The sequence below is a fragment of the Pinus tabuliformis genome, chromosome 5_2 (assembly GCF_031772625.1).
Source record: "Pinus tabuliformis cultivar Carrire ecotype Pingquan chromosome 5_2, CPIR1, whole genome shotgun sequence".
NCBI lineage: Eukaryota > Viridiplantae > Streptophyta > Pinopsida > Pinales > Pinaceae > Pinus > Pinus tabuliformis.
In genome coordinates this window covers 178,463,894-178,491,485 of record NC_142306.1, presented here as the reverse complement: position 1 = coordinate 178,491,485, position 27,592 = coordinate 178,463,894, and the positions used below count along the sequence as shown (strand labels likewise).

The window sequence follows — 27,592 nt, the reverse complement described above, 5'->3', positions numbered from 1 at the left end:
AGGAGCGATTCACGCGGGGCCGGGAGCGATCCGGTGGAAAAAAATTCCGCGGACCCTTAAAAAAAAAAAAAAAAAAATTTAAAAAATTTAAAAAAATTTGGTTTTAAAAGGCCAATGGGCCAAAAAAATATTCATTTCTACTTCATTGAACTTGAGTTTGGAGCTGAAGCAAGAGCAAAGGAGCGAAGAGCAAGTGCTGAGGAGCGAGGAGCAAGTGCCAAGGAGCGAGGAGCAAGCCTGCAGAGGTAAGTAACTTAGTAATTTAGTTAGTTTAGCTGGTTAGGTAGTAATTTAGTTAATTTAATTTAGCTTATTGAGTTTAAAAATCATGTATTTAAATTAAATTAATAAATTAAATTAATTAATCCCAATAAATTAAATTAATTTGCAGATTCAAGAATCAAAACCCTACAAACATCAAACACCATGGACCTGGCTATATTTCTTGGCATTTTCCTCTTCCTGGTCCCTTTTATGGTTATTATGGTGCTGGAGAGTAGGAAACGGAGGGGCCAGCCCCAAACTGAAGAGGGGGATGAAGAAGCCGGAGAAAGTCAAATGGGTGAAAACCCCGGTGAGGAGCTGGAGGAGGGTGAACATGACCCTCAAAAAACTAAACAAGACCAAACTCCATTGTGGAAATATGTTAACAGGGCTGAAACAGGGAGAGGGGGTGGAACCACTAAATTTCATTGCCCCCATTGCAACACTGATTACACAGGTTCATACACCCGTGCTAGAAGACACCTCTGCGGGAAAAGGCCATGGGATGGAGAGTAACAAATAGGAATCAAAACTTGTACAGCGGTGTCAGCAGCGGATAGAGCCAAATACATAAGGGAAGAGGAGGAAGCCCAATACAGAACAAAAAAATCACGGGGTTTCTTTGAACCAAGGTCACAATCACAAAGAACTCCTTCAGCATCCTCCCAAGGCAGTGGATATGGACATGGAGGCACAGGGTCATCATCTTTAAGGCGTAGAACCATATCAGATTTCCTTGATGAGGGGTGTAGGAATGATGTGGATTCAAAAGTTTACAGGTTTCTCTATGCATGTGGGATACCATTCAATGTTCTTCGCTCACCTTATTGGCACGAAATGGTTTCTGCCATAAATGATGCCCCTAAAGGATACAAGAGCCCTGGGTATGACAAGGCAAGAACCGTTGGCCTTGATCATGAAAAAGCAAAAATATCACATTCTTTGAATAAAATGACAAGTTCTTGGACTGACCATGGGGTGTCCATTGTATTTGATGGATGGACAAATGTAAAAGGCAAGCCATTGATAAGTGTTCTTGCTGTGTCTGTTAGTGGTCCCATCTTTCTAGCTGCACATGATTACTCAGACAAGTTCAAGACCGCCATCAACATTGCAGAAGCATTACTTGAAACAATTGAGCGTATTGGCCCATACAATGTCATCCAAGTCATCACTGATAATGCTCCTAATTGTAAGGCAGCGGGAGCAATTATTGAGGATAAATACCCCAACATATTTTGGTCTGGATGTTTGGTTCAAACATTGAACCTTTTGTTGCATGATATTGTCAAAAACAAAAATGAACAATACCAATGGATTGGTAATTTGTACAAGAAAGGCAAACAAATGATAAAATTTATTACAAATCATAGCAATACCCATGGCCTTTTCCGCAGTCACTCGAGATTGGAGTTGCTGAAGATTGCGAAGACTAGATTTGGTAGCTATTACCTCACCTTCAGGCGCCTTTTGAAGGTAAGAGAGGCATTAGCTAGCATGGTATCAAGTCCACATTGGCAGGTATTAAAGGAAAGGGCTACAAATGCAGTTGACATGGGAGGTTTTGAAATGGTGGAGGAGGCCGCTCTTGATGGGCAGTTTTGGACAAGTGTGAGGCAGGTATTGGATTTCACCAAGCCAATTTATCACATGATTCGGTTTGCAGATACAGACAAACCAGTGATTGGCGAGGTGTATGAGAAAATGGATACCATGTTGGGGCAAATAAAAGATATTGTTCATAATAGAGATCCCAACTTGTACAAACTAATTCATGATTGTGTGTGTGAACGGTGGAATAAGCTTAATGTTCCACTACATTGCTTGGCGTATATCCTTACGCCAAAATACTACTCTACATCTTGGTTGGGCCAACCTGCAGCAGGGGGTGGGGTTAGGACCAAACCCCATTTAGATCTAGAGGTAACTAAAGGATATTTGGAAGCATTAGAAAAGTTGGTACCTGACAGGGAGGAATGTGCAGTTGTGCGCCTTGAAATAGGCAGATACTTCAGTGGCACTGGTTTGTATGGTAACTTCCATGCAATGGACGACAAAGATAAATTTGATACTCTCACATGGTGGGAAACATATAGCGGCCACGGAATTTTGCCAAAATTGGCAAAAAAAGTTCTTTCACAGGTTGTAAATTCTTCTTCTGCAGAGAGGTGTTGGAGCACCTACAGCTATATACATAATGTGAAAAGAAACACTCAATGAAAACCGAGCAGAAAGCTTGGTTTATGTGCACTACAACTTGAGGTTGTTGAGTCATTACTGTGATCGGGCTAATGAGGATCCCACATATAAAATTTGGGACAATCACCCAGAGGATGACAATTTGGAGGATGGCATTGTACATATTGAAGAACTAGAAGAGGAACTTGTAAGGGATGAAAATGAAGCAGCTGCAGCAGCCATGCCACCTCCACCTCCACCTCCACCATCCAGTAGCAGTGCTCGAGGTCCGAGTCTTGTTCCTTTGCTGTCGCCACCTCCATCTACACCCTCGCGTGGAGGTTCTAGTTCTGGTCGTCGGTATGTGCGGGAGACTCCTAGAAGACCACCACGACCTGCTTATACTCCTGGAGACTCTCGTGGCAAGGGCCACATGTAGATTTACAATTTACTTGTCTTTTTTAGTTTCTATTAGACTTTAGTTTTCATAACTGTTGAGTTTCGAGTCCTTGACTCTTGACTCTTGACTCTTTCATATCATAATGATATTTTTTGTAAACATTATATCACTGTGACAATGAAAATTTGAAGTTTGAAGTTGGGCCTTGGCAATTATAACTCATTGGTAATGATTGTGAATTATGAATATGATGCTTTGTGAAAGACTAAAGTTGTTTCATTTCATCTCATTATTCATGTTTCATTTTATAAATTTTTAACATTTCATATCATGTTAACAGTTAGAAGTTAGGACTTAGAAATATCTTCAATATTACTTCTTGTAATGGTTAAACTTAGCTTACAAGTACAACTTTGGTGATCAATAATGATAAATGTTATTGAATTTTCAATTCTGAAAGCTTGAAGTTGAAACTTTAAGATTGAATTTGATGAATCATGATTTATAAGACTCAATATGTTGCAGTTGTAATATGTATTTTACTAACTTGTGGACATGGTTGATGACGATTATAATTTCTAGATGATTGATGTGATATGGTTCAATGATCAATCTATGTTTTTTTTATGTTTTTTATGTCTAATTCATCATTCTACATGTTTTTGTTGACATATATGTATCAAAAATTAAAAAATATAAAAGATATATATATTTTTTAAAAAGCGCTCCCAGATTCGCTCCCAAACCGGGAGCTTCTGAAAATGGTCGCTCCCGCTCCCGCTCCCTGCTCCCGCTCCCGCTCCCAAGTAACATTGGCTGCACCAATCAACACTGACCTACACCATGCTGCACCATTACTTCTGTCATGCTGCCATACTGCTTTAGTCATGCTGCCACACTGCCTTAGCTGTTGGCTATGGCCTATGGCCTAGCCCAGCAGCAAGATAGACTATGATCCACAGTCTTAGGATACACACAATGTTGTCATCAATATGTACATTGTTGATCTGTGTGTTAGGAGCTTCTACTCATCAAAGGTATGGGTAGCAATTCCTTTATCTAAACAAGAACCTTTTGTGACAACACATAGGATCTCCTCATCTAAAGAGACCTCTCCCTTCAGCGTGGCTGGTCTTTAGAACAGCGGACAAGATGTGCACCTAAAACGCAACAATGTCTCTTTCTTACAGCAGATAGGAAGTGTAGAAGACTGTGGTTGTTGTTGTTTCTTACTGTGACTGGTTGTTAAAATTGGCAACTACAGCCAAACTCCATGTGGGTCATCTTATTTATGGCAGCTGATATTTTTCTTGGATCCCTCTCATCGAGAGGTGTAGGATTGATCTAAAGATCATCCGATTCCGATAAGTATTCATGGAGATATGAATTTATTTGTGTTATGGGACAATTCATCAAGGTCGGCTAGCAACCAAATCAACCCCACTTGCGCTGAACGTTTTAGTATAAAAAGAGGTGGCTTGCAAGTCATTTGAACACACACTTCTTGGGATCTCTTCCTCTCCACTTGTCTTTGGGTTTTGGTGGGAGGAGAGATCCTAAGAGACAATGCTTCCCTAATGGAGAAGGCTCTACGCTATCATAGGAGATGCCCTAGAAGGCTCTACGTTGTCATGGAGGACAACCCTTATCTCAGCCACAAGGAAGCCCTAATGCTGCCCTATGGAGAAGCCCTAACATAACCTATGAAGAGGTATACGCAGTCAAGAAGGGCAGCCCTCAACGCAGCCTAGAAAAGGGTCTCTACCCTAGATGGATGCCCTAGAACCTTAACGCAGTCTATGGAAGAATGAAAGCTCTGAAATTGCCCTAACCACAACAAGAGAGGGAGGCTCTAAGACAGCGTGGAGGAGGCTTGAGTTCCTCAATGAAGGCTGAGTTAATTGCTGGAGCAGTAACCTGTTTTTGGTCACTTTGGTGGAGGCCTAGAGGTTGTCTTGGATGCCGCAGACTACTCTTGACGGCCGAAGGCATAAGGAACTGTTTCGTGGGGTTAGAACCCTTGGAAAGGGGTACCGCAACAAGGGATAGGCTTGTTGTAGCAAGCCGCAGTCCCTTATACACCTACAGGTCTACGTTAAGGCTAACAAGGAGGGCGTAAGGGCTAGTTGTGACTGCTGGGGTATAACAAGCCAACGTGTGGTTTAGGAATGCTGGAGAAGGGTGATCATAGCCTTGGGACAGATGTTGTGAAGGTTGTCCAAACAGCTGATAGAATACCCTTACCAATCCAACAATGTGGCAATCAGAGAATCCCCTAATAGTGAATTGATATAAGTGCAGCAGCATGATATAATAAGGTGTGACAGCATTGTAATAAGGGTGCAGCACAATGATGATGAATGTTGCAATGAGGTGCAACATGAGGTACAATGGTATGATCTATTGCAACAACAACAACAAGTTCATGGTGCAGCAATAGTATGGTACATGGAACAGCAACATGGTACTTGGCGCAGCAAGTACACAAAGTTGCAATGATGCAGCAAGCACATGGATGACAGCATGGTGCAACTGTGGCATTAGGTACAACAGTGCTAAACACTGGGATAGCAGTGCAGCATAAGGTCCAACATTGTGATGATGGGTGCAGCTTGGTGCAGCACGGTGAGGTGCAGCATGATGACGAGATGCAGCACAATGATAGGTGAAGGAGTCACCTTGGAGAATCAGTTGAAGCAGCATGTCTTCAACTGATCTCATGTATCATCTTCCTAGAGATGATCTATGCTCTTATCTAGATAAGTCAAAGTGTTGACTTCTGTTGTAAATGTACTATCTCTATCTCTCTCTCTCTCTGCTAAACTATTGAAGAACATATAAGAAGAATTGATCAAGGGTCTCCCCACATTGGGGTTTGTCCCTGGCTAGCGCCACATCTTGTGTCCTCTTGTCTTGGCTTGTCTTCTGCGATTTATGTTTATGTTCTATCTGCAGTTTATTTTAATGCTGATGTGATTGCTAATCCAGAAAAGATATTGAGCTAACTGTGAAAATTGAAATAAATTGCTCTCAGCATACAACATGCCTAAAATTAACATTAGGGCACCCATGTGCTATAACAACCGTCAAACAGTCACCTGAAACATCCCTCAATGACTGCGGCCTTATCAAGGAAGGGTCTCCTCCATTTGTCATTGTTCTGGGCACTTTTCAGCCCAAGAAGCCTCCACGCTATCCCTATTTTAGTTAGGCAAGGCCTGCGGCCTACCACAGGGACTTGTTGTCACCTATAGCCAACCAAAATAGTGTCACCCTTACCTTGAAGCTGCCCACAAAGAGTCCGCAATTCTCCTTACCTAACTCGGCTTCCCTGTAGCATGGAACAACCCTCCACGCAGGTTGAAACAACCTTCCCTTGTCTCGACCCTTTAGTGAGCTAACTCGGCTTCCCTTACAGCAAACTCGGCCCTCAAAAGACTCAAGAAACAAGCCCCTATAACCATGTTGTTCAGTTCTCCTTTGCTGCGGATAAGATAGAGCTTCCCTTGCCTCCAACTTAGGGCTATCTCCTTCGCAACATGACTACGTCTTCCTTGACTAGGTCAGACTGCGTCTTCCTTGATTTAGGTCATGTGTAGAGCTGCTAGGGCATCATCTAAGACTGCATTTAGACTTCAAGCTTAGGCTCCTTCCCCACTGTGTCTAGGGCTTCCTCCTCTTAGACTTCTCTTCCACTAAAACCCAAAACAAGTGGAGAGAAATCAAGAGTGAAGTGTGTGTTCAAATGACTATCAAGTCACCTCCTCTTCTCCTAAAACGTTGAGCACATGTGGGGGTTATTTGGTTGCTGACCGACCTTGACGAATTGTCCCATAACACAAATAAATTCATATCTCCATGAACACTTATCAAAATAAGATGATCTTTAGATCAATCCTACACCTCTCAATGAGAGGGATCCAAGAAAAATATCAGTTGCCATAAATAAGATGACCTACATGGAGTTTGGCCCTAGTTGCCAATTTTAACATTACAGCAGCTACAAGGCTACCCCCTATGGACGATGAGGAGCATTTGGTGCTAGAAGCAAAGGCCATTTTGGATACCAAGGAGAGGCATCTACGTAACAAGGTCATCAGGGTGTTTTTGATCCGATGGAGGAATTTGTCGGATGAGGATGCCACCTGGGAGGGGGAGCAGATACTCCAACATCCTTCATTGCAGTTGCTTGAGGACAAGCAACGTTTTGGCAAGGAGGACTGTGATATTCCTACTTAGTATTTTACTAAGTAAATATCAATTTTGCTCATTTTTGGTTTATTACATGGATGCACTTAGGAGAAGTGGGCTTAGAGGACCCACATTTGACTTTTGGCTTAAGAGGCACTCAAACATTAGAGCTAGAGGAAAAATTGCGGCTTTGGTGGAGCATGGGGGCCACCACAAGAGAATTTTGGCCCACATGGGAAGTACACTCTCATTGGAGTGGAATTGGTGTGAGGAGTTCGATGTGGGCCCACATGGGCAATTTTGGAGGCATCTTGACAAAAGGAGGAAGAGACTCTCATTTTGCTCATTCATCTATCATTTACAAAATTGTCTAAGACAAGAGCATGCTTGAGCTAAGCCAAGTTTGCAAGTGTTGTTTAGCACATGAGTGTCTCCGAGCGGAGATCTCAACCCCTGTTTCGGTGGACTTCGAGTCCCAACCCAAGGAGGGAGTTTCACCTGCCATTTTCACAGTTCCAGCAGGAGGGTCAAATTTCTGGGAGAGAGGCAGCTACAACAGCGCAGGGGTTGCGCAATCTTTGTGGGAGCACTCCAGGAGGTGGAGGAGTGATTGGGGATTGCGCTGAAACTTTGAGTGAGGGCCTAGGGGACATTTTGGGGAGCATTGCAGCCATTTTGGAGACCATTTGTAGTAGAAATTACAGGTGGGTCGAATTACCCAACAGTTGGGCCATAGAGGAGAAATAGGGTCAAATTTCCGAAGTCAAGCAAAGGCCAATTCCTTCGTGGGTATTTCTGGGTATTTGGTGGAGAGGCTGGGATTAATTTCCCAGAATTTTTTGAGCACTGGAGAGGGCCCTAGCAGCAATTCCATTCAGCCAACAACATATTTCTGGTTAGCTACAGCGCAGAGCTTGAGCAGCATAGCAGCAGATCAGAGGAGCGTGTCTTACTTATCATCAAGGGCTTTGCTAGCTTGCCTTGAGCAAGCCCAGGTGCACTCATTCCAGCACCTTATTGTACACCCATTTTCATTAATAAAAAGAGCTCAACAACACAGTTTTTGTGCCAATTTGTGATCTGATTGTTTGTCACTGTTTTATGGTGTTTTTGTCTATGTTTGCTTTGCATATTTACTGTTAATTTTCCTTAGGGATATTACAATCATGAAAGGGTTGTTGGCTGGTAAGCTAAAACAACAAGAGAATTTTTTTTCTTCTAGGGGACGCCAACATGGGTGAGTAACAATGACTTAGGGAGGCTTCCTCTGATGTTGGTTTGTGTGATGCACATGTCTACCCTCATAGCTTCATTTGTGAAAGCATTTTATGTTGTATCTCTTCCTTTTATTTGAATAATATAAGAAGGGGTATTACCTCTCTATAAATATTGGTCTCTACTCCTAAACTAGGCTCAATAATATTCAACAATTGCTCTACCAATCCTCTTAGTTCCTTTTCATTGGACTTGGACAAGGCATGCTATGAGGATTTCGTTTTGGTACAAAACTAATTCCCACTCTCTACAAACATCTCTAGTGCTGAAATAAACCTTCCAGTCATGCGCATTGAGCCTTGGTGGATTTGGACAAGATGGCTTCTTATCCAACCAGCTCACTTACTTCCTCTAGTCCCAAGGTGATCACATGCTAATCACCATGAAGCATAGTTTTACCACGTCATAAGGGTATTTGTGTCTAGATGATATATGTATGTGTAAGTAAGTAGTAATTGTATTATATAAATATGAATGGTGGTTTACATTCCCTTGGACGGTGTGCTTAATAGGCCTTGACTGGTCACGAGGGTTGATTGGTCATGCCTTTTGACCTTTCACTTACATAATTAATTTTATTAATGTTAATTACTAATTTAATTAATTAATTATTAAATTATTATTATTATATTATGAATTATTTATTCATAACATTGCCACCCCCTTAGAGATGCTTTGTCCTCAAAGCATAACCAAAAGGGTTTTCTCTAGTTGAATAGTGTTGCGATGGAATGGCATCCTTTCATTGATTGGTGCATTCATCACGAGTAATTGTACCTTCCTTGGAACTAGGAGTGTTAACACCTTTTAGTTTATAATGTCGTCCTTTCCAGTTAAACTCCATGAATTGTTCTTTAAGGTTTCTAGTATAGCTTCCTAATCATATTAGCCATTCTGCACCTAGAACTACATCCATTTATTTGAGTGGTAGGGAAAATAGATCTGTTTGTAGCTTAGTTCTTGTATTTGGATTGAAACCTTAAGGCATTCTCTTATTTCTTTGAACTTTTGCCCAGTAGCGACAGATATGGTGAGGCCCTTGATTGGGCATATACAAAGACCGAGTTGTTTAGCAAGATCAATGTTTATACAGTTGTGAGTACTACAAGAATATATAAGTATATTGACATTTCTATCTTTTACGAGTCCTTTGAGCCTTAGGGTTTTAGGACATAGTCTCTTCCTCATGTTTGTTGACGGTGTAGTAAGTTTAATGTTCCTTCTTGGAAATTGGCTCTTCTTTCGAAGATGTTGTGTAACATATTTTGCAGTTTCTTGTTGTTCTTGATCTCCGAATGAGTTACTATTTTCATCAAGGTTTTTCCAGTCACATGAGATTGCAACTAATGATGGTTCCTCAGAATCTGAATCTTCACTGTGTGTGACAACGATTCCTTCATCACGCTCTTGTACTTCAATTTGCTTCCCATCTACTATTTTATAGTAGCGCAGGGATGTGTCTTCACATTTATGGCCTGACATCCAGTTTTCTCCACATTTGCGACAACTATTTTTCATTTTTATCTTTTCTTCTAGTTCATTACTTGAAGTGTTTGTTTCCTTCTTGACTTCATAAGTATACAGTTTCTTGTGAAGGCATTTGTGTCCTGATGGCCATTTGTCTCCATAATACCTACATTTGTTAGTTTCTTTTCTTCCCGAGTGTTGTTGTTAGTCTTCGTCTTCCCTGAATGATGACATTTTGAGCTTATATTTTCTCTCAATAATTATGGTTGCGTGTCGGGCATCTTCAATGGTTTGGGGTTTATATAATTTTAATTCTTCCCAAATGTAATCCTTAAGGCCACAACGATACATTTTTAATAGCTCTTCGTCTAAGAATCCCCTTTTCCTTATCTCTAACACTTCCCATTCATGCATGTATTCACTTACCAATCCCTTCTGTTTGAGGTGAACAAATCTTTCATAAACATCATCTTCTTCTTCATCGTGAAATCGTTTTAACAAGGCGTTTTTAAAATTTTTCCAATTGAACGAGCAAGTTGCACATTTGTTAGACCACCATAGGAACCAATCATATGCTTCTGCTTCCAGGTAGTTGGATGCGGTCATGACCTTTTCTTGTTCACCTATTGGTGGATTTGCTCTGAAAATGGCATCCATCTTATTTACCCATACAATGGCACCTTTATGGTCCTTACCATCGTATTTTGGTAACTCTCTTTTAATTTTGAGGTAATCATTGTCGAAGAACTTTGTATGGTATTGACTCCCTTCAAACTGTATATACGTTATTCGCAGCTTTTCGTGCATCGATGGAATTCCATGACTTGGAAAAATTTTGCCTTACGAAGTTTTTGGACTTTGCGGCTCTGAGGGATTAAAAGGTGGGTTGGATCCTCCCATAAAATGGCTCATCATGTTCTTTATTGCTATGATATCTCCTGTTATTTGGTCTTGACTCGTCCCAAATTCATCTTGCTTCCTCTCGATATCGTCAAGGCGATTGCGCTTTCTGTCAAGTTCTTCTTGAAATTTCTTCAAATTATCGTCACTATTATTACTTCCCATTTTGTTCTTCTTCTTCCTTGTAGACCCATTTTTTCTTTTTGATAATTTAATTAATTAAATTAAATATTTTTTATTTTATTTTATATTATCAAATTAATTAAATTAATTAACTTAACTTCATGAATTTATATAATCAAATTAATAAAATTAATTACCTTATATAAATTAATTAGCTTATATAAATTAATTAATTGTAATTATATAAAAGTACTATGACCTATATACCAATGTTGTTAAAAGCGCGATCGGGATTAAATCGGCGCCGGGAAAAAAGCGGAAAAAATCGGCAAAAGCGGGAAAAAAGCGTTTGGCACAAAAATATTCATTTTTTTTTCAATTTTTTTAATATCTAAACCATCTACAACATAAAATAAATACATTGACACATAAATATGATAAAAAAACTAACATATAAGATGTTTAATATCATTTCTAGCGCTAAAATCACACATAACATTGAATCATGTCCTGAATAGTAAGTCCTGACTCCTGAGTCCCAACTCAGCCTCAAAATATCAACAAAAAATATGATAATGTATCTCATCATGTCATAATGTCATATACAATAAAATGAAAGTCTAATCCTATTGATTTCCTCTGCCCCTCTTGCGAGAAAATGCCACAGCTTTCCCTTTCCCTCTAGATGTAGATGCTGGTGCCCGTGCAGGTGGAAATGGCAGTGGAGTCTGATGTGCTCTAGACGTTGAAGAACTAGAAGTAGGAGCTATAGGAGGTAGACCACATCCTCTACTGGTGGCAGGGGTAGCCCGGGCATGTGGTGTCACCTGGAAACATTACAATCTCCCAATCCTGAAATCCTGAAAAACTGATAAGTCTACTGGATTTTAAATGAAATCTAAAATTCTACTTTCTCCATATGAAATCCAATGAGGCTGGAACCACTCTCAAACATCCTGAGTCATTTCATGGTAATGTTAAAAATTTAAGTAAAAGGATGAAAATGAAGATTAAGGAGAATGTCACTTTTACTTTAAGAATTTAACATTACCATGAATAGCATATCCATACTAGGGCCTAGACTTGATCATTAAGCTACCCCACTCAAAAATTATTTGTTTCTTTCAAAAAACATTGCATGAAAAAACCCAAAAAAAGTTATAAAACTATGTTGTCCTGAACCCCCACGATTTTTTCGTTAAAAATGGCGCTTTTTTCGAAAAAATCGCGATTTTTTGAAAAAAGCGCGATTTTTTCAGTAAAAATCGGCAAAAAAAAAGTAGGCGATTTTTTCGTATAAAAATCGCGATTTGATCGGCAAGATGAAAAAATCGCGATTTTTTCATTAAATCGCGATTTTAACAACACTGCTATATACCACCACGAATTCTGTTTTTAAAACAACGTGATGGTGAAAAAAAAAAGTGTGTGACATATGAGACCTGTCCGGCAGGGATTTACGTAGTGTATCGACAGCACGTGGTTGATGAATGGACTGCGGCGCACAGGCAATTTGAACAACAGACCACAGACCATTGTAGTATTGTTGATGGCAATCGTGTCCGGCGGTCGTGTCTGACGACATGGACAACGGATCTTCCACATACGCAGGTGGTTGAGGAACAGTGGGAGCGATCAGAGAACATGTGTGGTCGGATAAGACAATAGAACAGTGATACATTTGCAGATCAATGACAGAGAAACACGAAGGGCTACGATGGCAGTGTTATGCAGATGCGGTGGAGGGAGGCTCTGATACCACTGAAGCATAGTTTTACCATGTCATAAGAGTATCTGTGTGTAGATGATATATGTATGTGTAAGTAAGTAGTCATTGTATTATATAAATATGAATGGTGGTTTACATTCCCTCGAATGGTGTGCTTAAATAGGCCTTGACTGGTCACAAGGGTTGATTGGTCATGCCTTTTGACCTTTCACTTACATAATTAATTTAATTAATGTTAATTACTAATTTAATTAATTAATTATTAAATTATTATTATTGTATTATGAATTATTTATTCATAACACACCACTATCACTATGGGTGAAAATTCGGAAACCCCGAATCCCACTGCAGCAATTGATTAAGTTTCTTTTATTTGTTAAATAAACTGAACAAATTATTTACTGCATCCTACAGTAAATATCGAAACTAATACACTACAGCCTTCACAAATACAATACTTTGGAAGAAAAATAATGTTGGAAGAATAGATGCACACACACATAAATAACACTGTTATTTTTGGACCAATGTCCCCAGAAAAACCCAACTTGGGAAAACGAGTGCAACAGCTGAGGGTTTTATTATTATGCAGTAGTAAATCTGAGTACAAATCTATGGATGCTCAAATATAGCAATCCATACAGAGAAATAACTGACAGAAGTCTAGTGAGAAAAATCTCACTCTCACTGGTGATCTAACACTGACCTTGGTTCAAGATGAGTTGTTCTTTATTGCCTCAGCGCAATCCCTGCGTTAGCCTACACAGTGTTGTGTCACACAACTCGGACCAGCATCTCTCTCACTAACTGGTCAGCTGTTGTCTAGAGGATCGATTCGTCTGGCCTCCAGGCTCCCACTCCGGCTTCTGGCACTAAATCGGTGCTTCTCCCTAGCAAAATACGGCTTCCCCTTTGAAGCACTGCGCTGCCTATCTGCTCTGCGCTGCCCCTCTGTGGAACCCACTATATCTCTGCTATGCACTCACTGAACCGGAAAATCTCCCTTCAGCCTTACTATCCCTGCCCCTCTCTCACTACTTCAATCTTACTAAATCACCTCTAGCAACACATGACTACTACTCTGGAAATCGATTTCCCAGAAAAATCGAATTTCTGGTGTCTCAAGTGTGTTCTACAACCTCCATCAAATTTCTTCTTATAATCTCTCGTTAAGACATCAACACCCAAGATTAAAACATAATCGATGACTAAGATTAACTAGAACTTGATCCATGTCTTCTTATAGAACGTTCTCACCATGACTTAATTAATACCCTTTAATTAATCAGTTTTCCTAAGTTTAGACTTAGGCACCATTAAAAAAATATTAATTATTTTAAGTCAGTCGTCTCTAGGTGGAATTTCTAGAAACAATTTCTGGGTTTTTTAAAATACATGTATTCAAGCCTCTCCACCAAATTTCGTGGCTAGAACACATCTGATGCTACAAAAACTAACACTATGTACATTACTCTATTGTGTGCACCACTACATGTCGATTTGGGGTAGCATCGAATGTGCTCTAGCCATGAAAATTGGTAGAGAGGCTAAAGCACATGAGATCTCCAAGATCCAGAAATGGTTTGGACATAGTGTACTCGGTTTGGGAGATATTAAAATAATTAATATTTTTAAAATATTAATTAAAACTGGGTTAGAAGGTTCGAAAAGTCATGGATCAAGCCAAATCTAATTTTAGCCGTTGATTAGACTCTAGAGATTTAATCTCGGTCGTTGAAGGACTAACGAGAAAAGTATAAGAGGAGGCTTGAGGGTCAGTTGGAGAACACACTAGAGTGATCAATCATTCATTTTGCTAGAGCGGGGTTGCTAAGCAAAGTTGAATCAGTGATCAGCGGCGAGGGGCAGTGAGTACAAGGAAGAGAGGCAGAGACAGTACTGAGAGACTAGCGCAGAAGCAGAGAGAGTGAGAGCAGTAGCCAATCCAGGCTACTCAGAGCCTAGTAGAGACAGTGCAAAGGCCAAAGAGACTGCGTCATCCACGCAGAGGTTGTTGAAGTGATGCAGAGGGTCCCAGAGGCTGCGCAGTGCCTCAAAGGGCTGACGCAGAGGCCAGAAGGACCAGCGCTGAGCTTCAGTTGTGTCGGAGAGAGTTTCGTGGAACAGGTTTTCTGAATACCTGTTTCCGAATATAGAGGTATTGTTACCGTGTATTTTTCTCTATCAGGTGAGCCGGTTAGGCACCCTGTTGTACTCAGAAAGACAACATAATAATATAACCCTCTGAATAGCTGCACCGGTTTTCCCGCATTAGGTTTTTCCGAGGACATTTGTCCAAAAACAACGGTGTCACTTGTTTGCTTGTTTTCTTTCAGTTGATGATCTGTAGATGTTGTGACTGTATTGTGTTTATTTCGATATTTAAATGTTTTAAATAACTTGTTCAGAATTTACAAGTAGAAGAAATAAACCAGAAGAATACAGATTAATTTTCTAACGGATAGACTTAGAAAATTCAACATGGTATCAAAGCATGGTTGCAGATCACAAGGGAAATGGAGGCATCAGCGGAGCAGAGCATTTGCAACAGAATCAGCTGTCCAGAGTGACAGTAGCTGATCCTTGTAAAAGCAACAGAGGAAGGGTTGACACAGAGCGATTGCGTCGTTAGTTTGGGCCAGAGAGAGGCTAGCGTAGAGGTTGAGGAAGGTAGAGAGAGGCTCACGGAGAGGCCAAGAGGGCTGACGCAATTGGCTGAGGGAGTTGCTTTGCGGTATCGGGATTGCGCAGAGCCAAGAGGCTCAATCCTTCAGTTGATGGGGCGAAGGAAGCTGTGGGCAGTTTGCGGGAGCGAAGCTGGTGGGGTGTTGTGGTTAGAACAGTACCTAACAGGGCAAGACCAAGGTAGGGGGAGTTGCTGCCGAGGCGGATTTCTAGCCAAAGAATCCAAATCATTGTTGTCATTGCACAGACGATCAAAGAGGAGCAACTTGACAGTTGGCAGAAGGATTTCCAGGAGGGAAATCGAGACTCACAGGAAGTCCAAAAGAGAACTTCTAGACGGGAAGTAGAGAGATTCGGAGGAGTCGAACCGAGAACTTCCAAACGGGAAGTAGAGAGACTCAGCAAGAATCGAACCGAGAACCTCCAGGCAGGAAGTAGAGAGACTCGGAAGAGTCGACAGAAAAGCAGCGAGATGGTCGTGAATGGTCTGAGAGATCAGGATAGGCTGGACGTAGCGTCCAACTTTGTGCTCTAGAAGGCCAAGATCTTGCCCATTCTAGACATACATCGTATCAAGGGCGTCGCCTTGAGAGTGATGGCTATCCCAGTTGACCCGGTAGCTAATGAAAGGTACGAGGAGGCAACGGCTAAGGCAAAGTGTATCATCCTTGATGGATCAAGGATCATGTGGTCCCACATATTGCCGAGAAGGAAATAGCAAAGGAGATGTGGGACACTTTGAAGACATTGTACCAACATACTTCCGTGCAGAGGAATATGCTCTTGGAGAATCAGCTAAGGTCATACCAGATATAGAAGGGAGAGCAGATAGATGTCTTCCTCGGTCGATTGAAGGAGATTCGTGACCAACTAACTTCCATAGGGGCCACGCCGGATCAGGAGTTGATGGTAAGGACCGCACTTAACACAATCTCTGAGGATTGGGAGACATTTGTCCAGAGCATACTGGGCAGGACGAGTCTTTTGGATTGGGAAGAACTGTGGGCGGCTCTTCGTCAAGAAGAGATCATACGGTTGACCAAGGCGGGAAGTAGCGGCAAAGGGGTCGGGATCAAGAAGGAAGAGGAAAAGGATGCGGCTCTAGCATCAGCAGGAAAGCAGAAGTGGAAGAAGAAGGACCTCTCCAAGGTCAAGTGCTTCCATTGTGGGGAACTGGGTCACTATGCGAACCAATGTCCGAGGAAGAAGAGTAAGGGAGAGGCTTCTGACTCAAAGGCAGCGCCAGCGAGGGCAGAGAAAGAAGTCGAGGAGGATGACAATTGTGCCATGAGTGCTCATGTGCCACTTGAGAAGAAGTGGGGAGACATCGAGCTGTAGTCAGGAGGACTATAGGCGATGAGGGGTAGGATCCTTGAGGTACCCAACCTCTTGGATTATACCTTGCTACGAGAGCCCCGAAGAGGAGTAGCAGGATTGGCGGATGTAGGTAGAGACGGATGCGAATGAAGCAGCAGAGAGTGCTACAGTGCAGGAGTCCCCGGGCAGCGCGAGGCTAGCAGGCTGCAACAATGCGAGAGGCACTAACAGTGTTGCACCAGCAGCAGCACGGATGCAAAGGGAACTGCCATACAAATGCAGCGGTGGCAGTGGAAGGGCCATGGGCAGCAGTGCAGAGGATGTTGGGCGAGGAGGCCTAGCATTAGCACAGGTATCGGTGCCGGATGATCAGAGTGATACTCAGTGAGGAGTATTACTAGAGCAAAGTCCTCGCTAAGAGGGAGTGTTGATTTGGGGTAGCATCGGATGTGCTCTAGCCATAAAAATTGGTGGAGAGGCTAAAGAACATGAGATCTCCAAGACCCAGAAATGGTTTGGACAGATTGTACCCGGTTTGGGAGATATTAAAATAGTTAATATTTTTAATGCAGTTCCTAAGTCTAAACTTAGGTAAAATAAAATATTAATGGGTATTAATATAAAAATAGGTTAGAAGATTCGAAAAGTCATGGATCAAGCCAAATCTAATCTTAACTGTTGATTAGAGATTTAATCTCAGCCGTTGAAAGACCAACAAGAAAAGTATAAGAGGAGGCTTGAGGGTCAATTAGAGAACACACCAGAGTGATCAGTCATTCATTTTGCTAGAGCGGGGTTGCTAAGCAAAGTTGAATCAATGCAGCGAGAGGCAGTGAGTACGAGGCAGAGAGACAGAGACAGTACTGAGAGACCAGCGGAGAAGTAGAGAGAGTGAGAGCAACAGCCAGTCCAGGGTATGCAGAGCCCAAAGGGACTGCGTCATCCACGCAGAGGCTGCTGGAGTGACACAAAGGGTCCCAGAGACTGCGCAGTGCCTCAGAGAACTAATGCAGAGGGTCAGAGGGATGACGCAGGTCAGCAGGACGCTGATGCAGGTCAGCAGGACGCTGATGCAGGTCAACAGGAGGCTGACACAGGTCAGCAGGTGGCTGACGCAGAGGCCAGAAGGGCCAGCGCTGAGCTTCAGTTGTGCCAGAGAGGGTTTCGTGGAACAAGTTTTCTGAATACCTGTTTTTGAATATAGAGGTATTGCTGCCGTGTATTTTTCTCCGTCCGGGTGAGTCGGTTAGGCACCCTATTGTACTCAGAAAGACTACATAACAATATAACCCTCTGAATAGTTGCATCCGTTTTCCCACATTGGGTTTTTTCGGGGACATTTGTCCAAAAATAACGGTGTCACTTGTGTGCTTGTTTTATTTCAGTTTATGATCTGTCGATGTTGTGATTGTGTTGTGTTTATTTCGGTATTTAAATGTTTCAAATAACTTGTTCAGAATTTACAAGTAGAAGAAATAAACCAATAGAATACAGATTAATTTTCTAACGGATAGACTTAGAAAATTCAACACTACATAACAATCTTTGTGCATTGCACATCGCTCTCTTGTACATCACATAACACTCCCTTTTGCATCACACAACTCTCTTTGCTTTCAAACCCAACAATGACACCAAATGTTGAATGTAATTTTTCCACCAATTTTGCATTGTTTGAAAATGCATGAAAAAAGTTAATTCAAATGTGTGTACACACGATAACATAACTCATTTAATACACATCAAACAAAGTAATGCCACAAACTGTAGTTAACATAATATTCATATGTATATTGTATATTTGGTGATAATAAAAAAATCAATTTTTGAGGGGACTCTAAAAAACTCGTAGTAATGACCATTTTGGTCTAACACACTATGAGTATTCACCTTTTTTGCTAACACACTCCATGTGCATGTAGGGGCAAGGAGAGTTGAATGTGTATACATAGTCATGAGTTAGACCATCAATAATATGACATAAGATTCATATTTTCAAAACATCAATTTCAGAAAGGCATCCAAGTGCCATTTGCTGAAATTTCAAAATTTATAACAGCATTGTTTCTCAAACATGAAATAGTAGGAGTGTCTCGTTCTCTGTAAGGGTTGCAACTACATGGAAAAATGAAAGTTGACTTTGATAGATTGAGCTTTCTTGCAATGCATGAATGTAGCTTTCTTATACTGGGAAACCAACTAGGATCCTCAAATTTTGCAAATACGGGAACTAAGAAGCGGTATGTGTTGATTCATTATTGTTAAAATTGGCAACTAGGGCCAAACTCCATGTGGGTCATCTTATTTATGGCAGCTGATATTTTTCTTGGATCCTTCTCATCGAGAGGTGTAGGGTTGATCTAAAGATCATCCGATTCCGATAAGTATTCATGGAGTTATGAATTTATTTGTGTTATAAGACAATTCATCAAGGTCAGCCAGCAACCAAATAAACCCCACATGTGCTCAACGTTTTAGTATAAAAGGAGATGACTTCAGAATCATTTCTTACACACACTTCTAGTGATCTCTTCCTCTCCACTTGTCTTGGGTTTTGGTGGGAGGAGAGATCCTAAGAAGACAATGCTGCCCTAATGGAGATGATGCCCTAAAACGCAGTCATGAAATAAGAAGCCCTAACGCAGTCAAGTGAGAAGCCCTAACGCAGTCAAGTGAGAAGCCCTAACGCTATCAAGGAGGAAGCCCTAACGCTGGTATCTACGCAGTCTAGAAGGTAGTTGAGTTTGTGGAGATATTCTCACTGTTTTGGGTGCAGAATTTAGAGAAGAAGAGCCGCAGCTCTTAGCCACATTGTAGGAGGCAAGAAGAGGGCAGTTTTGTGACACGTTGTTGCAGCCTCACCTTGCAAATCAGGCCACAGACTATAGGTAAGTTTAATGACTGTTTTGTGCATGGTTTTGGGGTGTATATTTCTGTTTATAGGGCCGCAGTGAGGGACTGCTACAGCAGCAATTGGGAGGTGAAGTTTAGATGGCCGAGAGGCCTAGAAAGGCCCTCCTAACCAGGCCACAGTCATCTCAAAGGGACAGCGTGAGGAAGCATAAGGAGCAACGTGGAGGGCTGTGGTAGGAATAACTGCTGTAGGTGACAGCGGATCTGTGAAGGGCTGATATGCATCCTAAGGAAGCATCGTAGCTATGGAAGAAGCTTGCCAAGGTGGGCCGTAGTCATCAAGGGACTTGTTTGATGACTGTTAGGTGGAGTTAGGGCTGCCTAGTGCCCTAACCAGATCAGTCATGAACAGCAGGTTGGGACAGCACAATGCATGGGACAGCAAGGCGACTAGCACACTAGTGCAGCAAAGTAAATGGGACAGCAAGGTACATAGTGCTGCTAAGATGCATGGGACAGCAAGGTACATAGTGCTGCTAAGACACATGGGACAGCAGCAAGGTATGGCAAGGCAAAGTGGGACAGCAGCTGTGACATGGCAGCAAAGGCACATGGGACAGCAGCAAGCATGGACAGCATGGCAGGCAAGGTGCAGCAGTATGATGTGTACAGCATGATCATGAGGTCCAGCATTATGATGATGGGTGCAGCATGGTGCAGCATGGTGACGAGATGAAGCACAATGATAGATGAAGGAGTCACCTTGGAGAATCAGTTGAAGCAACATGTCTTCAACTGATATCATGTATCATCTTCTTAGAGACGATCTATGCTCTTACCTAGATAAGTCTAAGTGTTGACTTATGTTGTAAATGTACTATCTCTCTCTATGTGTGCTGAACTATTGAAGAACATATAAGAAAAATTGATCAAGGGTTTCCCCACATTGGGGTTTGTCCCTGGCTAGCGCCACATCTTGTGTCCTCTTGTCTTGGTTTGTCTTCTGTGATTTATGTTTATGTTCTATCTGCAATTTACTTTAATGTTCATGTGATTGCTAATCTGGAAAAGATATTGACCTAACTGTGAAAATTGAAATAAATTGTTCTAAGCATAAAACATACCTAAAATTAACAATTATTAAATGATGTTATAATATACATATGATAGGATCTAAGCATACCTTCGATGGCAAAAGCTGCATGTAACTCCAATGGTGACCTTTTCCGAAAACTTCCATCGCTACTATCACTGATGATGTCCAGAAGAGAAAATTCTGCAAAAATAAACAGAATTTCACCGAGAAACCTAAACACTTTATCCATGACAATTGTGAGCCTTTGTCACGGGATATGCATTAGCCAAAGTGACAAATATTGAACTTTAATTTTTCATTATTTGAATTTCGGTGTAACTAAAAATTGAAGTTATTGTTGCTAGCCAATACAAAGCATGGGCTGAAAGATTGTCCTACCCTTCGGAGGACAATTTGGCTTAGAACTGTGGTCCTTCAAATCATTTTCTTTCTCTCCTCGTTGCCTGTCGTGAGAATTGAATAAAAGAAGACCTTCCGTATGTTTGAAGGCCTTAGCGGCTTCTTCAGCAGAGGAAGGTGTCCACTGAGTTCCAGCACTAATATTGCAAATGTGTTATGGAAATGTAGCCAAAGAAAGGGCATTTAATAGAAGAAACTTGCATAAAGGCTAAGAAGCAATTTTTCAAAATTATGTATTCCACTCAGTAATTTTTCAAAATTATGTTAAAATCCTTACTCTGCCTTCAGAAAGACATGTTGCCCAAGATGATACTCTGTCTTTAATACTGCTTGAAAAATGACAAAACAGTCATGAATTATGCTCCTACAAAATTGTCCAACTTAAAAGTAACTACAGAATTGTAGCATAGCTGTAATTGTGTTGATGCTCAGAATGGAGAAACATGCTGCATATTTTAGAGAAATCAAATTCTGATTCGAGTGAGTGAATGGCAATGCTGTTCTACCTTGGTAGTAAATGCAAAAATATTATTGTTTCCTGTTAATTCAGGAAGATTACCATTGAACGTTGAAGGAATATGATTTTTATTTTTCTCATTTGTCAGACCAGTTTTCCTCTGCTGCAAGACTCCCTTCTTGTTGTTACCCACTCCTGCAAAAGTTTGCCCAAAAGAAATCAAATAAGAAACAGTAGTACACATGAACTTTGACGGCAAGCCGGTATTAAGGAGAAGAAATTAAAGTACAATGCAAAATGGGACAAATTGATTTCAGTGCGTTGGGCCTTCTTGAACTATTATCTCTCTAATTGCACGTTTCTTCAATAAATGATCATCCCTTATATTCTCCTATTATTGGTCAATACGTCGTTATAACTAATACTTGACCAGCATAATATTATTCTGCTGCTCTTCTAATATGAATATGCAAGTTTCTTACATTGACTCGGGTAGAGATCATTGATCAATTTAGGCAAGTCATTAGGATATACTTGGTTGCATCATGCCTTGAAAGAGAACCTTTTTTCCTAACATCGAAGAAGCTTTGTTAAGATATTCTTTCTTACAATCTTTGTACAACACAAAGATTTATGTGTTATACAAAGAGAAAAAACGCCCATATAAGTACTTACAAGGTAAATTAATTCTTATGGTTATAATTATGGGAGGGGATTATTAGTCCTTGACAAAAGCAGGACTGAAGAAGGTCTAATCAAGATGGTTTCTCCTTCCCAGAATCATTAGATTAGATTTATGAGGTTGAAATTTACTAAAACCAAGTTAAAAACTTTTCTTTGGTTTCTCCTTTTGAAGAACATTAGAATAGACTTATGAGGTTGAAATTTACTTCAACCAAATTAAAAGGTTTTCTTTGCCAGGAGATGCAGCAATTTGGGTCCTATTACCCACCAAAATGGGTAACCCCATAGGAGAAAAAAAATTCTCCAATTTTGGACAGCCAACCAGCCGGAAGCCCTACACATTTGCTTATTGATGATGATATGTCAGTTCCTCCACCATCTGAGCCAGTCATACACCTCTCACCATATGGCATTCTTTTTGGATAAAGGTGGGCTACCACTCAACATGTACTTTGATAATTTTGCAGTTGGATGCTTTTATGTAATTTTTTTGGCATTTAGTATGGATAAAGGGGTGATCTAGATGAATGACTGATCTTGACTATAAACTTGTTCTCTCATCTTACAAGGGGGGTTTATCTTAGCTCTGGTCCATTGGGACCTCCCCTAAGGCCTTATGGTTATAGGAGGGGCATTACTTGGAAGACTTGGATTGAAGTAGCACATTCATTCTCCCTTTAATATACTTAACATTCTCCATATCACATTATTATCCCTTGATACCATCTCCATCCTTCGGGTTTCATTGTCATTGGTTCATTGGGATTTGGCACTACCCTCTTATCCACAACCTTGAGTGCGGCCATAAAACATTACCCTAGAGGTTGATGCAGCTAAAAGAATGAAAAAGAATAATATGGTCACAATGAAAAAAAAGGCCAAAATGCAAAAGATGGTCAGAACATAAAATAGTGCGTGGGCAAAAGGCTAGAATGAGCTCTACCCTCCTCATTAGCCATCACCTAGTGCCTGAGCACTTGATGCTCCATCTCATCAAAAGTAACCCTTGCGTGTCCCAACCCTGACGAGCGATAAACTATCTCATCTTAAGGGGTAAATTAAATGCTATATCATTAAGAGGAAGCTTTGATCCTTGAATTATGCACCAAAATAAAAACAATTATCAAAAAGAAGAAAAAGGTGCACCAGAGGGCTAGAAAAAAACACATTGAGTATGGTAACTCATGCATCCACAATCGATCTCTCCAGTACATCTATACACTCAAGATGTGGACTCCCCATAGTTGGTCCCCCTAACCATAGCACTTGGCCATGAAGTCTTTCCCCTCCATTTCCACTTACTTATTGTAGGGCTTGAAATAATTTACTCAAATATTTACCTTAAACATAACATGAAACCTGTTATAAGAATTTAAACAGCATCTATAATATCAGAATTTATCAGTCTAATGTTGACTACCTGATTGGGTTTATGTGGTTGAAGATGTTTCTGATTTACTCCTACACCCGCTCCCATTACCAAAAGACCAAACCTCCCAGCCAAACTATGTACAACCTAGGTACTCATTTCTAGAATGCGTCTCAATTGATGCAATCTAGTCCCCCGTGCCCAAAAACTTAAGAACAATTGAAACTCCTCCTCTCAGTAAGTAAGACTCTCGGAAATTTCCTCTTCTCGGCCCCCCCTTTCCTCAAGATTTCCTTCCTCCTTTTATTTCTCTACCCACTGCCTTCCTCCCATCTCCGTGTCTTTGTTTTTGTTATGTGGAACTTTTTATAAAATCAATCTCATTTGATTTTATGGATTTTATTTGAATACGTAGGATTTGATTTGATTAAAGTTTATATGATTTTAATAAATTAGTTTAATTTATTTAGTTTATAATTTTAATTAATTTTAATTATTATTTTATTAATTTTAAATTAAAATTAACATTTTCTTTTAGTTAAGGGTTTATCATATATATATATGTATTTAAGGTGGTATACGTATTACCTATCTAATTTGACATATTCATGATATTCTGGTGAGGTAGGGATTTATTTCGATAATCAATTCATTGCCTTAATTTAGACATTTCCCTATATTAACCAGCGTATATATAGTGCGATACATGCGGGTCCATGCATACGTAGCTATCGTATGGATGTCTCGTATGTATGCTAATATTCGTGTGAAAATTTCTAACATGAAATTCTACTGGAGTAACTGATTTATTTCTCCTACTTATTTTTCACAATAAGTTATTTACAAAACCCTTCAGTAAACATCAAAGAAAATTCTACTACAGTTGTCACATAATAGCATAGAGAATAGAACAACGAAATACAAGCACAAGAATCAATCACATCAACACAGTTGTTTTTGGACAATAGTCCCTGGAAAAACCCAATGCAGAAAAACCCGTGCAGCAGATGAGGGTTTATTTATTATTCTTCAGCAACAATCTCTTTACAATGAATGATTTAAAGAAAATATAGAAACCTTCAAGAAAACCTCCAATCACTGGAGAAATTCTGACACTCAAGAGACCCTCCAGCCTCCACTACGTCATCTTTTGCGTGAGGACTGCGTACTTTGTTGCGCTGCCTCTCTAAGTTGTCCCTCTGCGCTATCCCTCTGATGCACTGCGTCCCCTCCTCCCCAGTCTCCGGCTGATGTTGATAGTAGATACCCTCCTCTTCCTTCACTCTACAACTCTCCCTCTGAAATCGAACTCCTACTTCTGGAGAATGGACTCCCCTCAGGTTACTAAGTATTTGCCCGGTGTATCTCCAAATGACTCTCAAGTCTTCATTTATACTTTTCCTGTTGAGACATCAACGGTCGTGATCTAATCTCTAATCATCAGCTAAGATTAAATTAGACTTGATCCTCATCTCTTAGAAGCTTCTCACCCATATTTACATTAATTCACTTTAATTTTTTTAATTTCCTAAGTTTTAACTTAGGCACCATTAAAAATAATTAATTATTCGAATAACATGCACTCCGGGTGGAATTTCTCCAAACGATTTCTGGGTCTTGGAGATCTCATGTGTTCTAGCCCTTGTACAAAATTTTGGAGCTAGAGCACATCCGATGCTACCCAAAAATCAACACTCCCTCTTAGTGAGGAATCTACATTAGCAATACTTCCCAGTAGAAATATCACACTGATCCAAGGTATCGGTCCTCTACGTTGTTGATGCTCGGCCTGTTGCCCTTCATCCACTGCACTGTTGCAATCTATATTGCTGCCCATGACACTGCCACTGTCACTTTTGCATCTATACTGCATCTCCCTCTTAAGTACTGCACTATCCGTTTCGGCTACTGAAACGGATTCTCAATCATCCCCATCTTCTCCTTGAAATAAACAAACTTTGTTCCTAGAGCCTTGGTGAGAATGTCTGCCACCTGTTCTCCTGTCGTAGTGTACTGTAACTATACTACACCCCGCTGGACACAGTCTCTGATAAAGTGACACCTGATGTCAATGTGCTTCGACTAATCATGAAAAACTGGATTCTCAGAGAGCTTGATGCAACTCTGATTATCACACAAAATGTTGGTTGCTTCCATCCTTCTCCTGAATAGATTCACAAGCAACTTTCTAAGCCATATGGCTTCACACGATGTTGTGCTAGCTGCCATATATTCAGCTTCAGCTGAGCTTAGAGCTACGGACTTCTATTTCCTACTACACCAGGAGGTCATTCCTGATCCAATGTTGAAACAGTACCCAGTGGTACTTTTCCGATCTACTGAACTTCCAGCCCAATTTGCATCAGTGAACCCACTCAGTCTGATATCATTGTCTCGGGTGTACATTAATCCATGCTCGATTGTTCCTCGTATATATCTGAGAACATGCTTGGTTGCTGCCTAGTGTGCCCTCTTTGGTTCCACCATGAACTGACTAAGGGTGTTGACAGCGTAACAAATGTTTGGCTTGGTGTTGACCAAATACATCAAGGACCCTATGAGCTGCCTGTACAAGGTGGGATCTGTTAAAATTTCTAACTATTACCCGTTAGAAATTTTATTTGTATTCTTCTGGTATATTTATCCTACTTGTTAATTACAAACAAGTTATTTAAACATATAAACATCAAAATAAACACAATACAATCTCAACCATCTACAGATCAACAACTAAAAGAAATAGCAAACACACAAGTGACACCGTTATTTTTGGACAACTCATCCTCGAAAAAACCCAATGCATGAAAACCGGTGCAGCGATTCTGAGGGTTATATTATTATGTAGTATATCCTTGAGTACAACTGGGTATCAAACTGGTTCATTCGACAGAGAAAAATAACCGGCAGTAATACCTCTCTATTCGAAAGCAAGTATTCAAAAAACCTGCCCCACGAAACCCTCTCCAGCAACACTGAAGCACTGCTATTAGGATATTCCGACACATAGGAAATAGTTAAGTTCAACTTGGTCTAGTATAGAGTTAGGTATAGAGTTAGGTAAAGTGTGTTTCTTTACCGTTGTACATTTTGTAACTTACAATCCGACGGTCACGATATGTAGTGATCCGACGGTTCACTCTCTCCTCGGTATTACCGACACTTGATCCGTGGCTTGACACCCGATTGGTCCATGAGTTCTATTTAAAGCGCATGGAGGGTCATTGTTCGGGTAATCCGTGCATGAGAGAAGCTTATGTAAATTTTCATTCTTTGATTAATAAATTGCCTGTAGTAGCCACGTTGGCGCAGGCCGTGGACTGTTTCCCTCTTTGAGGGTTTTAACCACGTCAAAAATACTGGTGTATTGATCTGTGATCTGGTTGTGAGCGGTGTCCTTTTGGTGTTCTTTCTGAGGAACTTACCCTGTAAATTCCTACATGGTATCAGAGCTATTTGAGGGTCGCGTCCGTTGGTGATCCAAATCTGAAGCCGGTAGAACTGCATGCGGCTGTCGTTTCCTAGATCTGCTGTTTCTGACTGCTTTCGGGCCGAGAGGACTGCTCTGTTGCGTTCGGAGCATCTGTTCCAGTGAGGAACCCCTTTCGTTTCACGCGAAAAGGTTTCCGGTAGCCCTAGCTGCGTCATTTTTCAGATCGGGAGGTATACAGTGTTTTGCAGTTTACTGTTATTTTCTCTCTGCTTATTTCGGTTTCGGTTTATTTAGCCTTTTTTTTAACCGGATCTATACCTTTCATTTCTGCGTATGCTCTTTGCCCTGCGACTCTGTGCGATCTGGGCAAATCAGAAACAGAAAGGAAGGATTTTTCTCATGCGTATGCTCTTTTCCCTGCACCTTAGTGTGATCTCGGAAAATCAGAAACATTGAGAAAAATATTTAGTTTTTCGGCTAAAGCTAACTTTGAGCCGCAAGGTTTTTTTTTAAAATATCTAGTTTTTTGGCTAAAGCTAACTTCGAGCCGCAAGGTTCGTTTTTCTTTGCATATTCGTGTTGGGTTTTGTGTTTTGTGTTTTGTAGGGAAAAAGAGCTTTCTCAAGGCAAGCACGCAAACCAAGGCCCCCCCCCCCTCTCTCTCTCTCTCTCAAATTTTTTGTATAGATCAATTGGTTCAAAGCTATTTTAAGAGAGTAGAGGTCTTGGGTTCAAGTCTCCATTTTGTGGGGGCGGATTTTTTCATTCCCGC

General features: G+C 40.8%; 1 protein-coding gene across 1 annotated transcript in view; it reads right to left on the bottom strand.

Moving 5' to 3' along the window:
- The window catches only part of LOC149158122 (uncharacterized), a 430,324-nt gene that overhangs the window by 313,868 nt on the left and 88,864 nt on the right, over positions 1-27,592 (bottom strand). The window contains exons 3-6 of the mRNA XM_089436138.1: positions 21,440-21,532; positions 21,158-21,206; positions 20,860-21,017; positions 20,569-20,661 (exon numbers count right to left, since the gene is read on the bottom strand). Of these exons, the coding sequence (XP_089292264.1) occupies positions 20,569-20,661; positions 20,860-21,017; positions 21,158-21,206; positions 21,440-21,532 (393 nt within the window). The remainder of the gene's footprint in view (positions 1-20,568; positions 20,662-20,859; positions 21,018-21,157; positions 21,207-21,439; positions 21,533-27,592) is intronic.